Genomic DNA, 24416 nt, shown 5'->3' on the forward strand with positions numbered 1-24416 from the left:
TGGGTTTCAGTACAAGAATCAAAAAAGGCCTTTATCAAGTCAGTCTGATATAAGCACAAGAAAAACCCTGCCATTTTAAGAGCCTACAATGCCAAACCAATAGTTAAGATGCATCCACAGAACTGGTAATGAACAGGAAAAAAAAAAAAAAAAAAAAAAAAAAAAATAGCCACTTCAAGCTGTCTTCCCCTTTCCCATGACTAATCAATTTTTTAATACCAAAGTCAAAAACTACCAAAAAAAAAAAATTTCAGAGAGGAATTTTGATAAGGTCTGTGACCCATACCTAGTACTACATTCTAAGAAATGGGATGATCTGACCTAAGGAAAATACTCATGGGATTCAATGTCCAAAAAGACAGAGGCAACCATGTAACCTAAAGCGTCTATATTCATATAGAAGAGTTACAGAGTCAGAAAATAGAGGCCAGAATCTCAAATAAGTCTTCTTTCTAACCATACATGCTTTATACAGCTGTCATATACAGACATGATAATATTAAACATTAAATTATACATATAATTTTTCAGAGCAATAAAAACCATACATTTGACCAACACAATAGCACCTGTACTGGTGAGACAAGAAGGCATAAAGAGGAAATACCCAGTACAGAGCAGAAGATCAGAGAAGGCGTATATGTACTCTTCCAGTACACACTCTCACTCCCAGTGATTATGCACCTTAAGACTTCCAGAGCATTAGCAGTATGTTTCATAGACTTTGATGCATTCTTCTTTCATTAATTTGTCTATTAATCAAAATCTTAGTACTCAGAATTTCCTGTAGAATTCACTGTCACTCTTCTGCTATGCTGTATGAAGATGTACTTCTGTGGTTTGTGTGAACCATCTATCCTCTTAAAAAACTTTGAAGAAGTCCCTTGCTATCAGCAGAGGGACAGACATTTCTACAAGTGATTAGTTTGAGTGTTTGATAAATGTGCAATGCCATAAATCTGTATGACTGTACAACTTCACATACACATATTAAGACTTAGATATTTTACCCTAGTATATCACAAACACAAAATATAAATTTGACAGGATTTTCTATCAAGATAGCTGCCTTAAAAGACCATCACCCAAGAAAGGGTGAACACATTCGTTTCATTTCTAACACACAGTATTCTGGACAATGAAGCATACCATTTTTAAACCACTGATTACATAAGCTGTAACATGATATCTATGTAAAAGAAAACTTTGCTACCAGGCAAATCTCTTTTTATACAAGGCTCTGGTATAAGTACCTTGTGTAACAAGGCTTCTGATTGACAGTCTAGTTACTCTAAGCTAAAAGCCTGTTTTTACAACAGAAGCAAAGAAAGACTCCACAAGAGAGGGAGGGAAGAAAGCTGACACTAACAATGTCGATACAGAATGAGAGAAGTCCAGTAATTTGGAGCACACAGATTTTTACAAGCCGTATATGTAAAATACCAACACTTAATTTTTGTTTTGGGATCTAAATGAAATTAGAAGCCCATAAAGCTTCTATTGCAATCTTTTTAATAAAACAATGCTAGGGCTTTCTCTATCAAGTTCAGCATATATTATTTTATCTAGTATATTTATTCTAGTATTTCATACATATATAACACTTTATGTTCAAAAGTTTGTAAGTATATTCTTTCTTAATTAATACTTACTTAGTAGAAACTCCTATCTAAAAGTGACACTAATTATTAAAACCATCTGTCACAGTAAATGTTCAAATCCTCAGAGACAGAACTGTGTTAGGCCTTTCATAAAACAAGGATACATTTCAGATGTTCAAATAAAAAAAAGTGGTTAATAAATAATGCAGAGATCACTGAATAAATTTGTAGGTTTTCTTTAAAAGAAAATATGAGCAAGAAGCTAGCATAAAGAAGAAAAAGAAGAAATCTCTGGAAACAATAAACACAAGCATATCTGCAAGGAGATAACAGGTGCAAGAAAAGCTAAACAAATATTATCAGAAACCAGATATATACAGCAGCATTGCTACAAATACTACTATTAGATTAGAGATGACAGCAGCCCAAAACTGTTTCCTATTTGAAATCCAACAGTCTAATCCAAGTCCCATTAAAAACAGCAGAAAAGAATAATTTACTTTAGCTAAAGTCAGATGAGACTCAACCAGAGCAGTTACAGAGTTTATTCTACTTCCTTTCAAATGAAAATTTTATAAAGTTAGTCTTTTAAGTGAAATTAAGTGAAACCATGCTTCCTAGAAAGATACAAGCAATATCCAGTCACTGGTGCTGCAAGCATGTAAATACTCCTCATTTCTAGTAGTTGTCATATTAGTTGTGCAAAAGGTTTAACAACTGCAAATTACTTAGATGAAAGCCTGAAAGGTGTTTGTAGCAACTACTATAGCGCTTTTGGTGTGTTCAGAGCTTTAAGTCCACAAGAAAAAGCTGCCATCACAAAGACGCTACAACACAAATATTTTCAAAGGCATGAACACCCAAGTTTTTCCTATCAGAGTATAGTATGATCGTCTCCCACCTGGAAACACAAAACTTGACGCTGTAAGAAATAGCAAATGTTTTCCTTGCATCCTAGTTATCCGGCTTTTCAGAGAACCAGCCTCTTCCAATTAATTCTTTGAATATAAATATTGACAATGGATAAACAGAGGAAATGGAGCTTTTGTCACCAGTAGTGGGTGTATACACGAACTGGCACACACTTTTAAAATTCTAAATATCTTTCAGTCTAAAGTCAAAGGAAACTGAGTAGCACAGCAGTCAGCCAAAAAATCCAAAGTAAAAAGTCTCTTATAACCGTATCTCTTTTCCAACAAACTAAAAACTTATATTAAGAGAGCTTTCCTATTAGCATAAACAGCAATTAGCATAACCAACAATTACAAATGAAATTTTTACTGGCTTAAATACAGTAAGCGACAATGATATAATTTGCAGACTTCATTTTTACATCTCACAGAGATGCAGATTAGTCATGTTTTAAGGAAGCTGATGAATAGCTATAGTTTGGCTTATTTTAAAAGTTTGCCAAATCTTAAGAGCCATACCTTGAAATTAAATATAATGTATTATAAAATGCATGACAAAGATTGGAAATGCTTGCCTTTTTGAAGAATTCAATCCTGGTAGAAAATAACGTGGTCATTTTACGCTTAACTATAACATAATGGGTGAAATTAGTTATTATTTGAAGAGTACCTGGTCTGGGAAGTGCTTGGCATTGCAAAGGTGATCTCATTTTGTTTCAAGGCTGAGTTTTCCAAGTTAAACCTAAATAGCCCCACATGAATATTCAATGTTTAAATTTCAGTACTGCATTAACTTAAAATCCATAGACCATTTATGTCCACAACTATAAACCAACTCCAAAAATGACAAAACTATCTAAAAAAACAGTACTTCAAAAGCATTTTACTTTAGAATTCAAATATTATGCAAAAATCAATACATTATTCAGTTAAATAAGCTGTTTATGAGCAAGATCACTCTGTACTCTTTAAGTAACTTTCTGTTGCAGTCATTATCTTCTCCATATTAAAAAAAGCCAGGGAATTTCCTAAAAGGTAAACAGTAACAATTGTATTTAACTTGACAGTATGCTTGCCTTCATTTGATAGCTCTCAAATTGGTAGACAGCTGTCAAAAAAGAGAAACATCTTCGTGGTTTGTTTTGGTTCCTAAACATGCTGATTCCATGTTAAATTAATAATCCTAGTCTTATCAAGGTAGAATTATGTGATTCTAGAAAAATTCATGTTTGCCCTAAACAGTTTGCCCCTTTCACGAAGTTTTAAAAATAGGTCAACTTTATGATTAAGTTGTACTAAAAAAAAATACTTGTCCATCAAGTTTAAGAATCCAGCAAGTATATTTTTTATAATAGTCTACCACATAAGCTTTATTTTCATAAGCAATCAGTTATCCTTCTAACAAATAATGCCCTATAAAGCATATTTAAGTAACACCTCACTTAGAGCCAAAGATTACCACAGAATTATGCAAAGTAATGAATTTACTATGATTATACTCCTCACACGCAAATAAATTTGGAAGAAATGCAACAAGGAAATACATACTGCTTTAACAAGCAGAACCTGAAGTTAGTCATCTTTTGAGTCTGGGATTGCTTATCTTATCCCTGATATAAGAATCAGGTCCAAACAGCAACAGCAGTTCCAAAGAGTAATATTTGACAAGCATCAGTGTGCAATAACGTAAGATTACTGTCACACGCTTAAGATGATACTATTTTGCAAATCTGGTTCTTTGCACCATTAGAAAAAAAAAATCAAATGCTTATTCTCAAAGCAAAGGAAAGCTTTTACATTTTCAGAATTATACACACACACAAATACACATATACTAAAAGACAACAGCAGCAACGGTGGCTTCAGGTTGGAGAGAGAGTAACGGTAGCTTCAGTACAAAGAAAAAGGTCACTATGCAAGTTATTTGTAACACTGAAGTGAAGTTGACAGCTATGAAGCGTTTTTTTTTTTTATTGCATGAGCATTATGCAATCTCCTTTAAGCTCAATCAAGCATTCAGCTTCCAAAAGCAGCTGAGCTGTGCTTAGGAAAATAAAGAACTTCCTTGCTGTGTACGCTTGCCATTTAATTTTTAAATCTACAAGAGATCACAGATGATAAATCAAATATTTTCAAGCATTTTATCTAATGCAGTTTACACAGCAGAGAATGGTATGCTTGCACAATTTATTCAGAAGTTGTATTTCACACACTTTCCCAGAAATGCTCATAGCAGAAGCCAATGGAATAGAAAGCTCAGTTTAACGTCATTTGCAAAATGAATTATGCACAAGGCTAAGCAAAGTTTTCATTGTGTATATTTCTATTTTGAGGCCCTGGTTCTGCTCTTGTTTACAGCAGTGTAAACCAAATTACACAAACATGATACTACTATAAGCAAAAGAAGATCTGGTTATTTTAATAGGATTTAATAAACTGATTCCATCTTCCACTGTAATAAGCCACCAGGTGAGAAGCACATCGGTCTTACTGAGCTTCACTGTAAGGCCTACTTTGTCTCTGTTATGACTGAAAGGTGGTTTCTGGGGAATAAATAAAAAAAAAAAAACCAAAAAAAAAAACCAACAAACTCATGCCAAATCAAGTGTAACAGTCAGCTGTGGCAAATAAATCTAAAAGACAGCATAAACTGTATTTTTGGGAGCAGATGAGGTTGTGTCTTACCAGAAAGGCATTAAAGTAACTGTCAAAAAACAAGAGAGTAAAAAGAGGGATGATACCCATGTTAGACTACATTAGAAAAAAGAATCGAAGAACCTTCCTCTCCATCTCTACTTCTCAATTAGTTTTAGTTGTAGAGGTGGAAGATATAAGAATGTGGAAAAAAAAAAAAAATCTTTTTTTAAAAGTCTCTTACCTCATTATTTGGGTCTTGAATGACCTTATAAAGAGCTGGTACCAGTGGTTTTTTCCGGTGCAATGTAGCTGCATAGCTGGAAATTTGTGTTTCAGGTAATGCCTAAAGAAAAAGAAAAAAAAGTGTTACCCTGATAAATCAATGCTTCCAAGTATTAAAAGATCTCCACAAAAGGATTCAGTCTCATCCCAACATCAATAAAAATTTCTGAAGTTCAGTAAATTTTCAGACCTGTAACCTAGTTCATTCAGTATCAGTTCTTCTCCGTATGAATAGCATTTGGGGGCACATACCAACTTTCAGGGTTAAATCCAAAAGTAGTTTCAGATTTATCTTTCATAAAATCATTTGCTCCAGCTTGATATGAGGACTGTCTTTCTTGATATTCTGTATTTAACAGGCACTTTTCAAAGTCTTCATCAAATCAACTTGAATTATTTAAGAGGTGTGGATAATCTAGAACGAGCATGGACAGCCTTGAGCCCCACCAAGCAACCACCTGTGGATTTTGCATCCTTGGCTCCTCAACAAATTTCCAACAACAGCACATAATGACTTATTGTGTATCATCAACGGTTTGAGGAATTACCAATTCTTAATTTAAATAACAGATTAATTTCATATCAGTCATGAAATCCAGGTTTCTTGTTTATGCATTATCTTGTATTTTGCTCAGCGTATTTATCAACATGCAAAATAGCTTAACAATAGTTCAGATTCTTCATGACAAAACAATTCACTTTATGCAGGTTACAGGAAAAAAAACAGCCAAATATTTTTCTTCAATATTTTTTTGAACTCCAAACATTTTTATTTTTATAAAATTAGTAGAAAAGTTGCTCAATTACAAATTTGGGCAGTGATATCTAGCTTTTAGTTAAATTCTATCAGCTTGATCTACACAGAAATATATGCTTTAAAAAAATGCATTGCTATAGTAGTGTTCTGCTCTACAATAATAAAAAATAAAAATAAACTACTATTAGAATTATGCATTGCATATTATGTACCAGCTGATTCATTTACATAGATAGACCTTTGCATGCTTTATGCATTATAAGAAGTTGAAAGATCAAGTAATAGATATATTAAATGTTAATTATCGGAGATTTAAAAAAAAAAAAAAAAAAAAAAATCAATGTCCTGTGGCATAAAGTCAACGGTATAGCTATCATTCATCTTCTCAGCTCACCTTGAATTCTGACAGCCATTCTTCCACAACACCTCGTTCTGATCCCAGCATTTTCTTACTTCTTTTGCTTCTCTCTTACCTTTAGAAGAGAAAGGAAAAAATAAATTAAATAAGAGTTCTGGCAGCAAAACTTAGTTTTGTAAAATCCTACCCCAATGAAGAGCTGTTAACATATTTCCAATAGAATTATATAATATCAAACAATAGGAAAAGTTGCATTTTGGACAACTGGTCCCATTTTCTAACAATGACTAAACTGCTCTCTTCAGACTTTTAGTCAAAAGTACTGCACATTAATGGAGGAGGCGGCAAAAGAAGGATTCAGTGCTTCAGGCCAAAATGCACATTATTTAAGACAAACACATCATCCCATTCTTTCTCCCTTACCAAATATAGTACAAAGAAAAGACAAGTGGAGCAAAGTAAAGAGCATCATGGAGCAAATCATGTGAGACATTGTAATGACAGTTCTAGATACAGCTCGAAGTAAAGCAGTTTCATAAAACCAGTTATTAGAAATCCTAATAGCAGAACTTTGCTCCTTAAAGCTTGTTCTTAAAGAATTTTGAGGCTTCTCATTTAAACCGCAAGATTTAGCTCTTCTAAAAGTATGTTGGAATTCTCAGAAACAAAAAAAAAAAAAAGAAAACTTGCAAGGACAACTGTTGCTACTATTTTCCATTTTATATGTCATATTCTAACATCTCTTGAATTCTCACAAATTTAATTCTCAAGGCAATAGCAAGAATGTTTAAAACACAAAGCATCATTAGACACCGTTGCTTGATGTTTAAATAGGTCTAAGCAACAAGGGTCATTCTGTCTTTCTGCGTGATCTCAGTACAGTTGGCAATACCTGGAAGTCATTAAGGTCCCAGAAAAATTTAATCTGATGAAGTGAAATGAAGGTGTAGCCTAACACTAGAGACTAAAGCCTAAGAATAGTGACCTGAAAAAGGATAAATTGAGGAGACAGTAAAATATAAGAGCTGTTTGAAAGTTTATTTTTGACAGGACCTGCAGGTTAACAGCTGCCTGAACAGAAACAAGGAACAGAAAATCTGTGAAGGGACACGGTATTTTAAAAGATACTTTGGTCACTTTTTTTTTTTTTTAAAAGACATTGATACTGCTATATAACAATTATATGCAACAAAGCTGTTACACACTGTCATATATCTTTACGACATTTTCCCTAAAAACTACAAATACTCATCAGCTTCAAAGTCCCTTTTTTTTTTTTTTTTAAATTAATATTTTTTCCTTCAATACAGTCAACTTTTTCTGAAGTTCTTTTAGCCTGGGATGGGGAGGAAAAAAAAGAAAAAAAGAGAAACACTTCCACAAACAGATGATAACAAGATGAAGACTGCTACAATCATCTTTAATCCCAAAAACACTTACACTCATCAACTTCATACAAGTAATGTTAAGAATATATTAAGTGCTACTATTTACAGAATTCACTGTAAAATTTATAAGAAAAAGACAGGTGAATAAAGTGAATTATTTACTCTTTACAATTTTCTTTCAGATATGTTTTGAAAATTATTTAGGCTCAAAAGTTATGGGTTTGATATACAAGTCACATCATGGAAGTCCTATAACCAATGGCCTTTAAATAGTCAGCCTAGATGACTGGAATCACCTATTCAGGTCTCAGAACATACTTGTTTTGATTTCTGAAAGAAGATTTGTATTTAAGAACAGATCAGTATTTGTTAAATGGAAAATGAAGTGAAATAAGATATAAAAATTGTGTTGGGAAGCTGTAAGTTCAATGTTAGCAACTTTGTATGAACAGGGCTACATATAGCATTTAGCGTGGCCCTTGGCAGCAAGTCATTTAGAGAATACAAACTCCTGTGGGTAAGGAACTGCCTCAGATTTCTAAAGCATGTGTAAATATCCTAAAGGATATCAGATTCAGAAATAACATTGGATTAATTTCAATTCAAGTACCACTTGGGTGACTGACTTCAGCAGAAGCACTGACAAATAATTCCATAAAATAACACAACGCAATTAAATAGACCTCTGCAAACAAAGATTTCCAAAGACTTCCTTTTCAATAGATAGGGGAACAGATATCAGTCATCAAAATGGGACATGGATATAAGTTAATTTAAAACACCACAGGACATGCTACAGAAGAAGCTGAGATTTAGTTCACTTTTCCTGGAAAAAACAACATTTTCTACAGAAAGTGTAGCATTCAACTTTACCTCTTTAAAGAAGTCAATTTTCTAAAGGAGGAAGAGGAGGAGGAATGCAGCAGTTTTTCAACCTGGGATGCATTTGTCAAGCCTTCAAGTACTGCCCTGTTTTCTGAAAGGTGAAAAGAAACTCTGATGATCACAAAATAAGGAGAAATATAGTAAAGTAAAGCAAACAGTAATGTATGTATTTTTTGACCTTACAAATTGAAGTTTATCAAATCCACTAAAGCATACCTGCATCCTTCCATAACAAAGCAATTTGCCATTTAAAAAAAAAAAAAAAAAAAAAAAAAAAAAAAAAAAAAAGCTCGGCATTTTAGCAGGGGGAAGAAGGGAGGGATTGCCTTCATCCAAAAAGAAGGCTTTGTCACCTGTGGGGAAAACCCTTACGTATTAGTGGTGTGCAGTACTACAAAAACACAGTAAAAAGGAAAACTGAAGCACTATTTCTTAGGAAGAACAGTGCAGGAAAGATGCAAGACAAAAGAAAAGTGTTATACTTTTATAAAATGTTAGCTGAATCAATACCCTGACTTTGGAGAACGTATACCTCTTAAATGGAATACATTAAAGACTCTTCCTTACTATCATTGTTCTTAATACATATTCCTTACAGAATCAAAATCTCAATGTCATTGCGAAAATCATGGATTACACTAAAGTTCAGCTTTTGCTGCAGGATCCCTTCATGCTGAGCATGAGGTAAACGACACACAAAAGAGCCTACTCTAAGTAAATTAGAGGATTTCAGTATCTGGTGATCTCTAATAAGAAATTGAGGTATGCGAACAATAGTGTATTCCATTGTTCGTATACTGCTTATTCAATTAATTACTCTTCCAAATTACTGAATTACTAAAAGGTCCCCCTTTTTTTTTCTCCTCCTCTGCGCTAATTAGATATAGGCTAGCAGGAGGTACCATGCTTTTCAGGCTACACTGCAAATGAAAGCTTTTATCACAAGGTGGTATACACAAACCAATGTCCTTTATGAATTTTCTAAAATCAACTGTTTTTTAAAAAATGCAATGCCCTGCAGAAATCTTAAATAATGCACTTCTGAATGAATGAAATTCAAATCCTCCTCTTCTTTCCCTGACAATATTTATGAGGGGGTTTGAAAAAAATAAACAAATTTCTACCCTATAGGCACGCTGTAGCTGATTACATACAGATTTTTAAACATGCACAGGAGACCTGAAAGACAAATATATGTATGTATTTAACTTGTTATCAGTTGCTTCTTGTAATTATCAGGTACACATCTTCAAGACAGAATATCAGGTCTGTAAGAGTTGATTCAGGATTTCTAGAAGCTTCCCAAGTTTTACAACATGCTAGAAACAACCTTTACATCCAGACACGATATCTGATACACATTACTCTCCAGAAGTGTCATAGGGTCCCAGCTAGCTCTAAGTTATTACGCTTGCTACCTAGAAGTTCAATTGTACCTTACCTGCTATCCCTAGTGTCAAAATCAAAGACAGATCCTGGAAGTTCACCAGGTGGGCCTTTCCAGAGCTGCATTAAGTTAGACATTTCTTCCTGGATAGGAACTTGAGTTATTTTAGCCCCAAAGCAAGAATCACAGTTATATACCAGCAAATCACAAAAGGGAACTTCCTTTTCTGTACAGTTTTCCCCACAAAGGGACTAAGCACAAGCAGATGTGCACAGACCTGGTTGGAGAATCAGGCTGTAAGAGTTCAAAATTTTTAATTCACTGGTCAGTTTGCTTAAAAAACAAATCTGCAGGTTTTCTAGAATTAAGTAGAAGATAATAATAATAATAACATTTATATAGCATCACAAATGGGGCGTGGGGGTTCAAACTGTTTTACACATAGAAAACAGTAAATAACTGTCCTTAAATCAGAGGCAAACATCAGCTGTAACTCATGGCCAAAAATTCCCCTCTCCCCCAAATGATTTCTTCAGCTTGGAACATCCTGTTAAAATCTGGAGGCAAGTAGCTGCTCTCCTCCAGCGCTGTATCAACTCCAAGAGATTACATTGACTCTGTATGAAGTTAACTATTTCCTTGGATAAACCTTGCAAGGGGGAATTAAGATTATGCTTAAAAACAAACTAACAAAAAAGCCAAAAACAACAACAGAAACCCATGCCAAAACACAAATCCCCCTTCTCTTTAAATTCCAGTGAACAGCAATATGTATGAAAATACAGCACAGCTCCAACAGGAAAGCAAAACTTGCATTCAATAAAGCTACCCTGAGCACCAAATACTATTGTATATTTTAAGTAGCAGCAAGTGTTCTTTGCCCTATAGCGCTACAATTCAGAGCAAGACTGCAAGGACAACACTAAGCAAGCTAACTGTTGCAGAAATAAGGAAACGCACAAGGCTATCAAGAAACACATGCATCAGGGCAGTATAAATGTTGTAGTTTGGAGTAAGAGAAGAATACTACAAATAAGTGAAATCAATGAACTGAAGAATTAGCAATTCTCCCGAGTCAGGATTTAACCTGGCATATCTAAAGAAATTACAAAACCACCGAGACTCACAAGAATGATTCAAATGCCTTACTGCAAACGCTACAGCAATCCCAATGTTCCTACTACAGGAAGTCAAAAATGCCAAGTATCATAAGGACGTAACACCTAACCTACCTAAGAAATTAACTCCTCTTACAGAAGTCTGTTGAGCCTTACAGAAAGTCCACATATAGCTGTATGTCAACCAAGGCAACTCACAAAGTTAAAAACCGAACCTGCGCTGGTGTCAAAATTTGGGTGCAGTTTGATATTATAGTTAAGCCCATCTAGTGGCTAGCTACCATGAAAAAGGAAAAGTCGACCTTCCCCTCCAATATCCCACACACTTCTGTCCCAATGTTTGTGCCATGCATCGACCTTGAAGCAAGCCCTGTTTGGGGACCTCTTCCAGTGTAAGTCAGCTTCAGAATCTGCTGCCTAGGAAAGCAGCCACCTTGAGAAAAACTGCGGAAGCACAGACCTTATGCTATGCCCTTTAAGAACAATGCCAGAAACAAAATCCAGTGCACAGTGTTTTCTTACATGTGGTACAGTAAGTTTTTAACAGTTCTACTTTGAAAAAGCAGAAGAATTTTTGTTAAGGTTGTATGTGATAATCTCCAAAGTATGCAGAGGACTAGAATATGAGGCATCTACCACAGGAGTCTTGTGCTTATTCATCCCTGAAGAAAAGGACACTGTAGAGTGCTTTTTGTGTCTTTGTTAGGAGAATGGGAGAAACAGAGCTTTACATAATAGATCTTTTTGGGCCACGTCTACTGTACGATCTATCCATTTTCACTGAATGAAAATTCCACATGCAGTTTTGTGTGGTTGCTTATATAAATACAGCTAGTTCTTCTGACGCTTTGAGAATGTTTTTGACAGGGTTTACATTCAAGACCAATAATATGAACTATAACCCAGGAGGAAAAGCACCTTATGTATGTGTGAGTCTTGCACCACGTTTATGGAAAAATATAAACACAAACTATTCCTTTCTCCAATGCTACATTTGCATCCTTCCTGGAAGACTTTTTCCAATGTTAAAGCTTGCTTTGCTCATGTGGCTTAAAAAGGATGTAGACATACAGCTCTGCTGTATCAATACAGAAGCAGCCCACACCTATTCCAGCTAGGATTACTCTACTAGTTTGGTTTTAGGAAAAATCATCTCTCCCTTTCAAATTATGTACCTGGATATTAAAAACATTTTTAAGGACTTGTACAAACAGGCAAGATACTCAGGTTATGGATTTACAGTACACTAACTCCGCACTGACTCCCTACAAGAAAACTTAACAAAAGCACAGTGAGCATCTTTGCTCAGTGCCTAGTGGCTGTGCCTCCCCACTGTGCCCACCCTTCAAGCCACCCCATCGGAGTCGGGAGCGCTGCCCCATTCTGCACCGCACCAGCCAGGCTGCACCTGACACACTGCCACTTTTGCTAGAGGAACACAAGCACAACAGCTGTGTGACCGTCTCTGCCTGGCACACACGCTGTACTCTGGGATTTTTACATGAGCATCTCGTGCTTACATTCACTCCCTGGTTTGCTGTACCTGGGGGGGGGGGGAGGAATCAAGCACCATGTGGGTGTGTCTCTAAAATAAACTGGTTCAACTGCATTAAATCCTGTGCATATTTATTCAAAGTTGAAGCAGCCTGAACTAAGAGTATTGAATTTCATTTCCAGAGTGTTCATGTCTCTCCTAAATCAAACACCATACAAGGGAATATAAGAGATTTCTTATGTTTATTTTAAAAAGACTAGATTTTTTTTTTCCTACTATGGCTTAAAGGTTCTTATATGCAGGAAGGGTAATAACTAAGCAGAAATTTAGTTATTAGTAAGAGTAATAATTAAATATACTAAAATATTTTTACATATGGACTGATTGTTAAAATTCCTTAAATACCAAACAAGAAAGCAAGTTTAAATTCACACTAAAGCATGGAACAGGAAAGTTATAGTTGGGAACACAGTCACTCAATGTTAAAATCAAATATGAAAATCAACTACTGAAAAGCTTCCCAAAAAAAGCACTTAATAAAAAAAGTTCTCTCCTAAGCTTATTCATTTGGCATAAAGTGGCAGAATATGAACATAAGGCTTTTAAATCATTAGACCTGGAATCTTTATGCTTAATGTTAAAGCTACAATATTCTGCTCTCAAAGGAAGTCACAGTCTTGCATTATAGACCTGCCAATTACAGTTGAGATCTGACCAGAATTTTACCAAGCAAAAGCACTCTCCTAGCTCATGCTATGTACACAAATAAAAAAGTACAAAACCATGGGTTTACTCCTGATGTTAACACATGAGCGGCCTAGATGTTTAAGAACTTAACTTTCATTGGGATATACGAGATAGCACTTCACAACTTTGACTTTCCCGGTACACTTATGACAGTTTGGGGAGGATCAGACTAGTTATAAAACATGTATAAACCAAGAGACATTGAAAATGAAGTTATCAACAGACTGAAATACCATGAGATTATGTTTAAATTACAATCCTTTTAGCTGCTTACCTGGAAATAGATTCCCCTTTTTAAAGATACCTTTCATATAATTCACCATTGTCTATATTACTGTCTTTGAAAATATCAAAGTCTGAAATAAAACCCATTACAGTAATATACTATCAAAACAATGAAACGTAAAACTCTGATAACTGCCCAAGAACTTCTGACTTCTACAGTAATAGACATGAAAAAGGGATTAATCAACTTCTCTCATCAGAGAGCACATTTTTCACTTACATTTAGAGTAAAACCATACTAAATGCATCATTTACCAGTCTGCATCTAACTCACTAACCAAGATCAATTTGCAACAGTAGAATGATTACCCAGATAATTAGAGCCAACAGCACTCGCTATACAGATATACCAACTATTACAGTGAGGATTAAAAAAAGTGCTACCGATTAGATATTAATATCTGTTAACATTTAAGATGAAATGGCTATTCAAGGATGCAGAGGGTTTTTTTGTTGTTGGTTTGTATTTTATTTGGGGGTTTTGTTTGTTTGTTTGTTTTAAAGAAGCCAGGATTTTATACTGGCTTCAAAATACATGGGGGAGGTTACATAAGCGGGACACGCACTTCAAGAATAAGTCCTCTTTTTTTTGCCATTATATACTAGATGTCACAATGTATATAATGTAATTGAGTCCTAGCTGCATGATGAATAATAATATTATGTATTTATACTTCAAAGGCTATGGCAAGAATATTTTGCAATTAAAACCTGGACTGTCTCAACAAAAAGAACAAAGCTTCGAGCTGCATATCTCTTTCCAGTGCCACTCATCCATGAGAACATTACTGGCTGAGAGTAGGTCTAAAAGAACAGAAAACTCAATTATCAATATAGCTTGTTCTTCCAAGCTACGTATACACTCCTCTTATATCTGTAAGTCATTACTGAACATGGAAAGAAGTGTATTTAAAGAAAGATTTTTTTCCATGCTACTTCTGTAAAGTAGCATGGAAAGCATCAAGAATGCATCCTTACTCTGAACTAAATCTACATTCAATTACTTTGATCCAGAACGTTCATAGCTCTGTAACAAGAGCACCTTCCTTTCATATAATTAACACTCTGGGAAGCAGAATAGATAAAAGACAACATGAGATAAGGTGGTCAGAACTACATAGGAAACATGCTTCCCCACCACACACACACTTTAACAAGACTAGTGAACCCTGGAGAAAGGAAACTGGGCAACATGCTGACAAACACAGATAACAAAAAACCAATCTGAACTTCTCATGATGAGTTATTCCTGAATGCAGAGGTTTAAAAGACCGAATGAAAAAAGACTGGGTAATACATCCAACAACTTAATGAAAACATCTGCTCAGGAATGTATCAGCAGCCAGAAAAGAAATCAAGATGTTTGACCACACAGAAATGGTACAAAATAAATCTGAAAACATGTAAGTAGAGTGTACAAAATTGATACTATGCTCTTATTTGAAATACTGGTCTACATCTGATTCATACAACCTAAAAAGAAGTATGTACGAGGCAGATAAGTGGTTAAGAGGCAGTTAATGACAAAGGTAGTGAAAAATAACTTCTAAGCTGGATATGGGAATAATTTTAAAAATTCAAAAAAAGAACTCCATGTCTTAGAAGCACATGGAATTAAGTGGTAGAGAAGGTAGAATGGATTTTTTTTGTAACAGAGTAATACAAAATAAAACATTAAAATGTAACAAGGTAGAAATGTTAGACTGCTAACAGTATACTGTTTCTCATGCTGTAAGAGTAGGACTCATTATCATAAAATATCATGAGGGCAATAAGAAGAGATGTTAGATAAATATTATAACACCTGTTTTATAATTACTTCTTTTGTAGAACAAGAGTAGAGGATAAAACTTAATGGTGTAAGCTAGCACTTAATTGATATGCTTTACCAAAAAGCTTCTCCTAGGAGTATCTCCTTCCTTAATTGCTCAGTATAGAGGCATATACAGCTTCATCCAGCTACTGTCAAGTTACATGCTAGACTATAGTAAACAGCCACGGTATGGTCTGATTTCCACACTGGAAAAGGGATTGACTCTTAAGCTAATCTGATCCCAAGAGAAAATAAGATCAGCCTTGGGAACGTTCAATTTTGGTAGATTACTTCTTGTACTTACTTAAAAGTACATGTATTATGTTTCTTATAATAAACATATCACAAATACCATTGTGATTCCCTTCTATCTATCTACATAAATATATTATTCTATCACAATCGTATTTAATAAACACTTATATAAGCTGCCATTTTGGTAAGGACATAAAAAATAATTTAAAAAACTGTTGTCCTCAACAAATGAGAACTACAAGTGCAACTTGGCATTAGAAACAGGTACAAGCATTCTGCCAGAACTCTCTTGGCCATATAGGTCTACAGCACAAAGAAACAGAAACTTCTACAAGGTACAAAACTGACAAAGGCAGAAAGAAAAACAACATTATCTGGACAGTTATTAATTTAAATCATCAGCTCAAGCATTCTCTTTAATAGAAAGAGAGCCCTCTTCCAACTCCAGTTCTTAGGTAATTTAATTGCAAGCTTAAGCAGACAGACATGCATTCCAACTTTAAAATATAAATGCTGACATATAGAATATGTGGGATTTAGGTTGCCAGTCTTATTAGACAAGCCTTAGTCATGCAAAACAACTTGGATAAGACATTTCTTCCCTGCCCACTCTGACTCACTAGTAATAACCAGGCTAAAAAACCTTTCTTTTTGGATACCAGCAACAAAGAAAGTTATGTGAAAATGATGGGAGAAAGCCTTACCACAGTGCAGTCAATGACGATTGACAATACTCCTGTAAGTTTTCATGGTACCATACTTGCACAGTGAGCTCTGTTTCTTATCAAAAAGATCACATCAATTTCAGGTGCTGCCAAAAAAAGGGCTAAAGAAAACACATAGCCCACCTGTTCCAAAAAGCCTCCCCTAAGTAATTTTAAGCTCTAAATTATCTTCTGTGTCTTTTCAAGCACCAGAAAGCTCTGCTGCCAAACTTTCTACCTTCTACAATTACTAAAGTGAAACTGTGCTTTGCAGATACAAAATTGCTGAAGACAAACAATTAGGGCAGTGTGAATGACAATACAACACTGAAAACAGACACTTCATAACAGAGTTTAAAAACCATTATTTTAAAGCTGATGTTTTCATTGTATTGCAGAGTAGTTGCAGAAAGCTACGGAAGTCAGGTGACTCTAGAGAAAAATTTAAGTCCCGTTTGCCTCACAGAGTCTAAGAACCTGAATGAAACATAATTGTACACTTGTAACTAAATCTCTCTCCTAGAAGTTCATGCAATGAATGAAGCAGAAAAGAGAAGAGTTAAGATGATTGAGAAAGTGGAAGAAGCCATTTTGCTTCTGTATATGAAGAAAGCACTCTACTTACAGAATTTGGGAAACTAATATAATAAAGAAATTATCCTGCAGCCTTAAATACAGCAAAACACACGTTAATTATTCTATTACAAAGACTCCACGCACTTAAAAAAATATATACACACACACGTAGGTTAGCCATAGAAACGTTACCTTATTCTCTCAGCACCAGTTTCCTTAGAAACAACTTCATGTAGTCATCCTACACTAAACCTAAAACATTCTCTTGTCAGGATCCTGCGTGATAACCCATCCTACGCTAAACAATACAGCCTTGTCCTCCCTTTACATCAGTTCATATGCAATAACTCTTCCTATGCTAGTTTGTCTGCAACTCATGAATTTCTTTACTTACAAAACCATTTCCATGCAAATTACTTTCCGTGTAACCCTACCTCTCCCAAACACCTTCTTGGTTCACAGTTTTGGTTCATGAAGTAAATTAAACCTAGAAAGACTTAACTAAAGATAGAAAATGCATAGTAAAAATGGAGCCTAAAAGAAAAAAAAAAAAATCTAACAGCAAACTAACACTTGCAAAACCACAGTTAAGGGACGCTCAGTGCTAAGTACTAAAAATGAACAGGCACGAGCTACGAGAAATCTTGAAACAGAATTTCCGTGGGAACCAAAAAACCAAAACAAAATTAAAAAACAAAACAACAACAAAACCAACCCACACCACCAAAAAATCCTCAACTTACACTTTGGAATAGGACTGCAAACAGTATGCTGAGAAAGATCACTATCTTGCCTGCAAAGGAAAGAAATGCATGCAGAAACAGTTCTAGAAATATGAACTGTAGATTCTAAGCAGCTTCCCATTTTTGAGCTGTAACATCCTCAATTGATAGAAATAAATGTCTGTTATATTATGAAAATAGCCATAAAAAATGAAGTTGTCTATCAATTCCAGACCAATAAAATATCAATACGTATTTCTTGCTGTAGTATCTGCTACCAACTGTAATTCACACGAACTGGAATTCAGGTTACATATTCATTAATTAATTTACCTAGCCTTCTTTCTTCAACCCTAAGTATTCCCAAAGAGATCTAACCTAAAGGATCCTCTGCTGAAAGTAATGAAATCCCTCATTCTAATCTTTCCAACTTACAGATGGTAAAGCCTTCAGCTCCAGGAAGTAGAGTGTAAGTAAATGAAGCTGAGGTGACAGATCCGCCCCCTGCTCCATACACTTACTTACACATCCACAAACTCTTGAATGAATGGAATCTTCAAATTTATTTGAATTTACTTCAATTATAGCTAAAAGTATGTCATATTACTGATTTTTTTTAAGATACAGTAAGAATACAAAGTTCCAACATAAACTTTCAAAATGCCAGAGTTAACAGTCCATGAGCATTAGGATATATTCCTTTATTGCATGATGCCATAAATTTCATACGTGTGACTCAGATGCATCATTCACGTTTAAGATGTATGGTTTTCAAGGATAAAATTAATTCTGATTTGTATTCTGGTCTTGCTTTTCCAATACAGGTTCCCAGACTTTAAAAAGCAAACTGAACAACAAATATAGTTACATGAAACATCACTGATCTCACCACTACTCATCAAGACGACACAACGTCAGGACAGCACAGATCTCTTCCGCTTGACTTAACAGAATATACAAGGCAGTTAAGCTCTGCACAGAAAACATGAAGAGGACTTAAGGCACACACAGAGGCTGCCTCCTATTCACAGGTAAAGCACAGTAGCATAAAAAATCCAGAAACATAAGATCTGCTTCAGCTTTCAGTGTCAAAACTGCTCAGACCATAGCTGCCTTAACTACTTCCAATTGCTACTTTACAGGACACAAATTGTCTTCTTCCATGTCATGCATCACGGCATTATTTCAGCGTCAATCTCTTCCAATCTCACCCTTGTTTTCTGAAAGTTAGAAAGGTGTTTTAAGAACTGCAAAGAACAATCTCACAAAATGAGAAAAACACTGTTGTTTTACATTGAGATTAGACAGACCGAACAAGTCAGAATTTCCACACATAAGTAACACATGTTCCTGATCATCTTAATTCTGTATAACACAATCCATTAAGAGCTACCTTAACCTCTGCTATCCACACTGTTGACCCAATTGATTACGGTAACTGTGCTATAAAAATTGATGCTCATGACCAACCCTACTAACTTCACTAGGATTCCTCCAGAGCAAGAAATGACACAGCCTTTGTGGGACTCTCTCCTTCACAGAAAACAGGCAAAGAAACAGTGCCTCTAAAGAAAGCTCAGCCCTTTTTAATCACTTTATTAGAAGCTCTCATGAAATTCTGAAACTCAGCTTACTATAATTGGCATTCTGTAGCCTATCACATGGAAGTATATGCTACTTCTCTGTGAAATAACTGTATGAGAATTAAAACATCAGTAAATGTAAACTAGTGCAACAACTACACCAGTTTCCCCTTTTGTCTTGGTATAAGTTTAATAATTAATCTTCACTGTTGAATAGTTAAACACAATGCATATTGTTTACATAGTCGTTATTCTTCTACTGTTAAGCTAATAGAACAGAATAGAGGCCGACCAGTTGCATAAGGAAGGACCAGTTAATATTTTAGTGTGAAGTGGTTACTTTGTTATATATTCTTTTAAGTAGTGAGGAGCACTGAGTTACTAACACATGTGGGGGTGTTTCTTGAGGGGGAGGGTGTTTGGTTGGGTTTTGTAGGGTTTTTTGGGGTCTTGGCGGGGGGGGGTTGTTGTTGCTTGTTTTTGGGGTTTTTTTGTTTGTTTTTTAATCTGGAAATTAAAGTATTTTTTTCCTGGGGCAAAACTTTGCATACAATCTCTTTAGGAATGTAATGTAAATCCAGCACAAATAACTTAAATCAACCAGATCTTTTATGCACCCTGTTAGGCAAGACTTTCCACAATGCTCTTCATTTATCTAAGCTATAGATCAGTATTTAAAAAAAAAAAAAAAAAAAAAGGCAGCCTTCCACAGGTATAGCCTTGACGACTTCAAATGAAATGCACAGCCCTACTCCTCCCATCAGACATTGCAGAAACAAGAGCAAGATAGAAAATATGCATGAAAATTGTAGTATGCATTTTTAATACTCATAGCCTGAACAAAATTGAAAGTTTTTTGTCAAATACTGCCCTAATGTACATTCAGAAAGCAGGAGCCTTTCAAGATTATTAAAAATTACAGATTTAACAGGCAGCACTGAAAACCCATGCAGCTCGCTTCATGGGTACCCTTCCTCCAGTTTGTTTGGTGTGGAAGGAGGAATGGAATTTATTTCTACATGGTCAATTACACAGTGTTCTAGGTTTTCAAACATATTTTCTTGCACTTAAAAAACCATCAGAAATTCTGACCAAGGACTCAATGTTCTAAACTTCAACCATTTTTACATAACCTCACCCGTGCACAGAGAAATTCTGGGGTTCTGTTTGTAATACTAAATAGTTTTCCTGCTAAAAACAAACTTCAAAAGCAGTTGGTAGAACAGTGTTTTTCCTTGCCTCAAGTCTCCTGAGTAATTTACCTTTGGAAAAAGACCAGAGATGGCCTTACATGCAAACATGTCAAAGAGTTAAACTACTGCTTTTTGCAACATTAATTGTCTTCAGCAAATTATACATATTACCTCTACTTGAAATAGAAATACATCCACATGAACTATACTAAACATAAATAGTTCCCTTATTCTTTTACAGGTAAATCACACTGCCTATCTAAGTAATGTTTATGATCTTACACTTGTTTTATTAGTTATATTGGCAATACAGAAAATTCAGTTCATTCTCTTCAAATACATCAACAAAAATTTTTAATCAAAGCCTGAATTTAATTAAATAGCCTGTTAAAAGTGTCACTCTTCTGCTTCCCTGTGCAATTGTGCTGAGAGGAATTAGCAGCGTTTACTGAAGTTCAAGCACCAGACACCTGAAATTGTTAAATTATACTAATCTAAAACCCTTCATACAGCATGCTGCACAAAACACATACAGTCTTTCAAGGGCAACTTAAACAGAAGGTTTAGGAATACTGAGGTTATTGGCATGCAGACAGTTGACCTGCAGAGCACTGAGTAACTTCTCAAAAAGTAGGGTTGATCAGGTATAAAACCAAAACAAACCCCAAAACCACCACAACAACAAAAAAACAACAAACCAAAACGACGCAGTCCACACGTGACTACTTCAGCACACAAGAAAACTGTTCTGAACAAAATACAAATCCAGATCTAACACCCTGGTACTTGCAATTATGTGCAGATTTGCAAGTTAAGATGATTATGCAATAATTATTTCTTATCAGTGAGCAGCAGGAGTTTCATACTTGGGGAGGGCTGGGGGGAAATCCTCATGCTTTTTGCCCTATCTGCCAGCTATCCAATTGGCACACTGAAAAGACTTTTGTAACCATATTTTAATGATTTTGTTTCCTAATCAGTTCTGTTTCATTTGAATAATTAAAACCAAGAAATAAGACTGTAACTTCAAACATTCTCCTACAATAAAAAAGTGCTAACAAAAACCTTTTTCATTTTCCATAGATGCGACGCATATGCATAAACATGCAGAATTTACTTATAGCAACTTTACACATTTCAGAAAGCTATTAAGTCTGCATTCACATAGACAAAAAGACAATCATCACAATCTATTCAAAGTCAACACATATTACTAAAGCAGAATGCCCCAATAGTTCACAGAAATACCAATAAAATAACTATTACTGGAATTTTCCATAAAACCAGTACATGCAGGAAAAATATCTTGTCTATCAAAATGTACCCATTGGAACATGAATCTGAAATACCTCAAAATTTGATAAAGCTTAAAACTCTTTAAATGGTGGTTAAGGTTTCCTAATTAGCACGATAATGTCCATTTAAGATCTGTTCCCTCCTCTCTCTCACAAGACCAAAAATTTATTATCAAAATAAGCTATCAAATACAGTCTCTGGTTACAATCACGGGACTATATGAGTAGAGAAGAGCAGTTGACTGTCACACCCACGCACATCTCCACCAGCCAAATGTGGTAAAGTTCCTACAAAATGTTTCAGTAAAACGACAAGCAGCCATGCTGAAGAAGCTCTTTCCTAGCAGCTGGCAAAAAAAAAAAAAAAAAAAAGGCATAGCATCCCCACTCCCCCACTGACCAAAGGATCATTTTAAAGCTTTCTGCAGCATACATCAAATCTTAATTTATTATATGAAATTAACATCTAGAGGCACCCTCCTCTTCACATAAGTTTCCTTGAACTTCCTTCTACTTTTCTTACATTGAGCCCAGAGTTCTGTCTTTAGCACAGACCAATACCTGCAAGTCTGAGAAAAAGGGCACAGAGGAAATAAAAAAACCTTTGAACATTTGGTTAATTATACTTCACCAAATAAAGTAAGGGGGGGGCCACACAAAAACAAAACACCCTGTGACAATCAGCACACCACTTGATTACACAACTTCAGCAGCATCAATGCCAATTAGTATTGGGCACTGACCCCTAACTCAGTCTGGAATCCATCCACAGACCTTAACCCAATTAGGACTTTGTGCACAACAAATGTGAAATCCCACAGTTGCACGTTTTATTTTTCTGCCTCAGCATCATGAGTTTTACTCAATTTAAATATTGAAGTAGCTATATTGAAGTAGCTATGAAGTTAATGTATAAACATTATAATGGAATTTATTAAAACATTTCCAACTATTTTCCTAAAAATTCCAGAGCTTAAGTTTGAGATAACTTGGCAAGTTAAAAACTAGACATAAAATGCTAACATTTTAATTTCAACTGAAAAGTGAAATTAGTGCAGTAGTTTTAGTTTTGCCAAGTAAACTGCAAAAATTAACTGCAAAAACCATAGTAGAACTGTAGCTAACTGAAAGGATTTAACCTATATAGAGAGGAAAAAAAGCAAAGCATGCACCCTCTCAAAGAGTTTAGCACAGTGGTTCCTGAAACACAAGATACGTGTGTGTGTAACACAGCTGCCATTTGAATGATTTAAACACCCAGAAGCCTCAAAAACATTTTCTCTTTTCTATGGCTGAAGTGAGCGTAACAATCCAACAAAGCTTTGTTTCTGTATGTACAAAGAACAACTGCATACGTATTTTCACCATTGATTCTCACTATATATCTTAAAGGACTACTACTATACATCTTAAAGGACTACTACTATACATCTTAAAGGACTACTACTATACATCTTAAAGGACTACTACTATACATCTTAAAGGACTGCAATGCATATTCCAAGTCCACTCAACATCTGCAGAAGCAAAAGGGCATCTCAGTTATTTTTGCAATTGGTCCTTTGGAGACTCATGGACAACAAGCTGTGCCTAAACAGTTCACGTTCCAGCAATCAGCTGGACAGACTGGGCAAATATCCAGGGCAAATTATTTTAAAATTTGTATTTGCTGTCTCAAGTTCTAACAATGATTAGGGTGAGGAGGAAAAGAATCTTTTCTCTCCTTCTCCCCCAAAGAAACAAAAAGAAAGCTAGGAAGTTCTCTTATTCCACAGATAAACAGAGGTTTCTCAAACTCACCCGGTATTTACAGTAACCTGGGTGAAGACAAAGTTGAAGAGTCACAGCACATGAAACAAGCCTTGGCAGGCGCACAGACCTAAGCAAACAGAAAAGGTAGTAGCCTGCTACTAGCCATCCTGTTCACTGAAGAATCACGAAATGCATGTGACAGTTATGATTTAAAGGAAGGGTTGCTGTCACAGAATGTCTATGAAAATAAACAGCACAGAAATACAGTTTATGAATGCTTAGCTTAAAATAGTTCAGTATTTTAGGTATTTCTTCTGTACTTTCATTCAACTTAGCCTCCAGCCCAGGATTCCCATCTCTATTTGTATTTCCATAGGTAACACTTAACTGTTTAAGAGATTTTCATTAAGCTCTTGCTACTCTGACATGGCAAGATTTGCGCTGCAATCTGCTGCAGTTCATTAACGTGAATTAAGCTATTACAGTGGCTCACATGAAGTCTGACAAAAACAGCACCTCATTCTGTGATCTTCCCAAGAAATTACCACAAATATGGTTTAATAAATTCCAGAAACTTAAGGATGTTACTATTTGAAACTATTGCACAGATGCAACATTGAAGAGACACCATCAGGTATCGTGGTTTGTCAGTTAGGTAATTATCAAATAGAA

At 35.2% G+C, this 24416-nt stretch overlaps 1 protein-coding gene across 7 annotated transcripts in view; it reads right to left on the minus strand.

Moving 5' to 3' along the window:
• Nucleotides 1–24416, minus strand: part of HYCC2 (hyccin PI4KA lipid kinase complex subunit 2) — a 59609-nt gene that overhangs the window by 27024 nt on the left and 8169 nt on the right. For 6 of the 7 annotated variants that reach the window (XM_075512542.1, XM_075512546.1, XM_075512547.1 and 3 more), the window contains 3 exons: nt 8808–8910; nt 6583–6661; nt 5391–5492 (listed from right to left, as the gene is read on the minus strand). In XM_075512542.1, the coding sequence (XP_075368657.1) occupies nt 5391–5492; nt 6583–6633 (153 nt within the window). In that variant the 5' untranslated portion in view covers nt 6634–6661; nt 8808–8910. Of the gene's footprint in view, nt 1–5390; nt 5493–6582; nt 6662–8807; nt 8911–16623; nt 16720–24416 lie in introns of those variants that run through there. The other variant, XM_075512545.1, reaches the window with a different exon arrangement.

The sequence above is a fragment of the Mycteria americana genome, chromosome 9 (genome assembly GCF_035582795.1).
Source record: "Mycteria americana isolate JAX WOST 10 ecotype Jacksonville Zoo and Gardens chromosome 9, USCA_MyAme_1.0, whole genome shotgun sequence".
Taxonomy (NCBI): Eukaryota; Metazoa; Chordata; class Aves; order Ciconiiformes; family Ciconiidae; genus Mycteria; species Mycteria americana.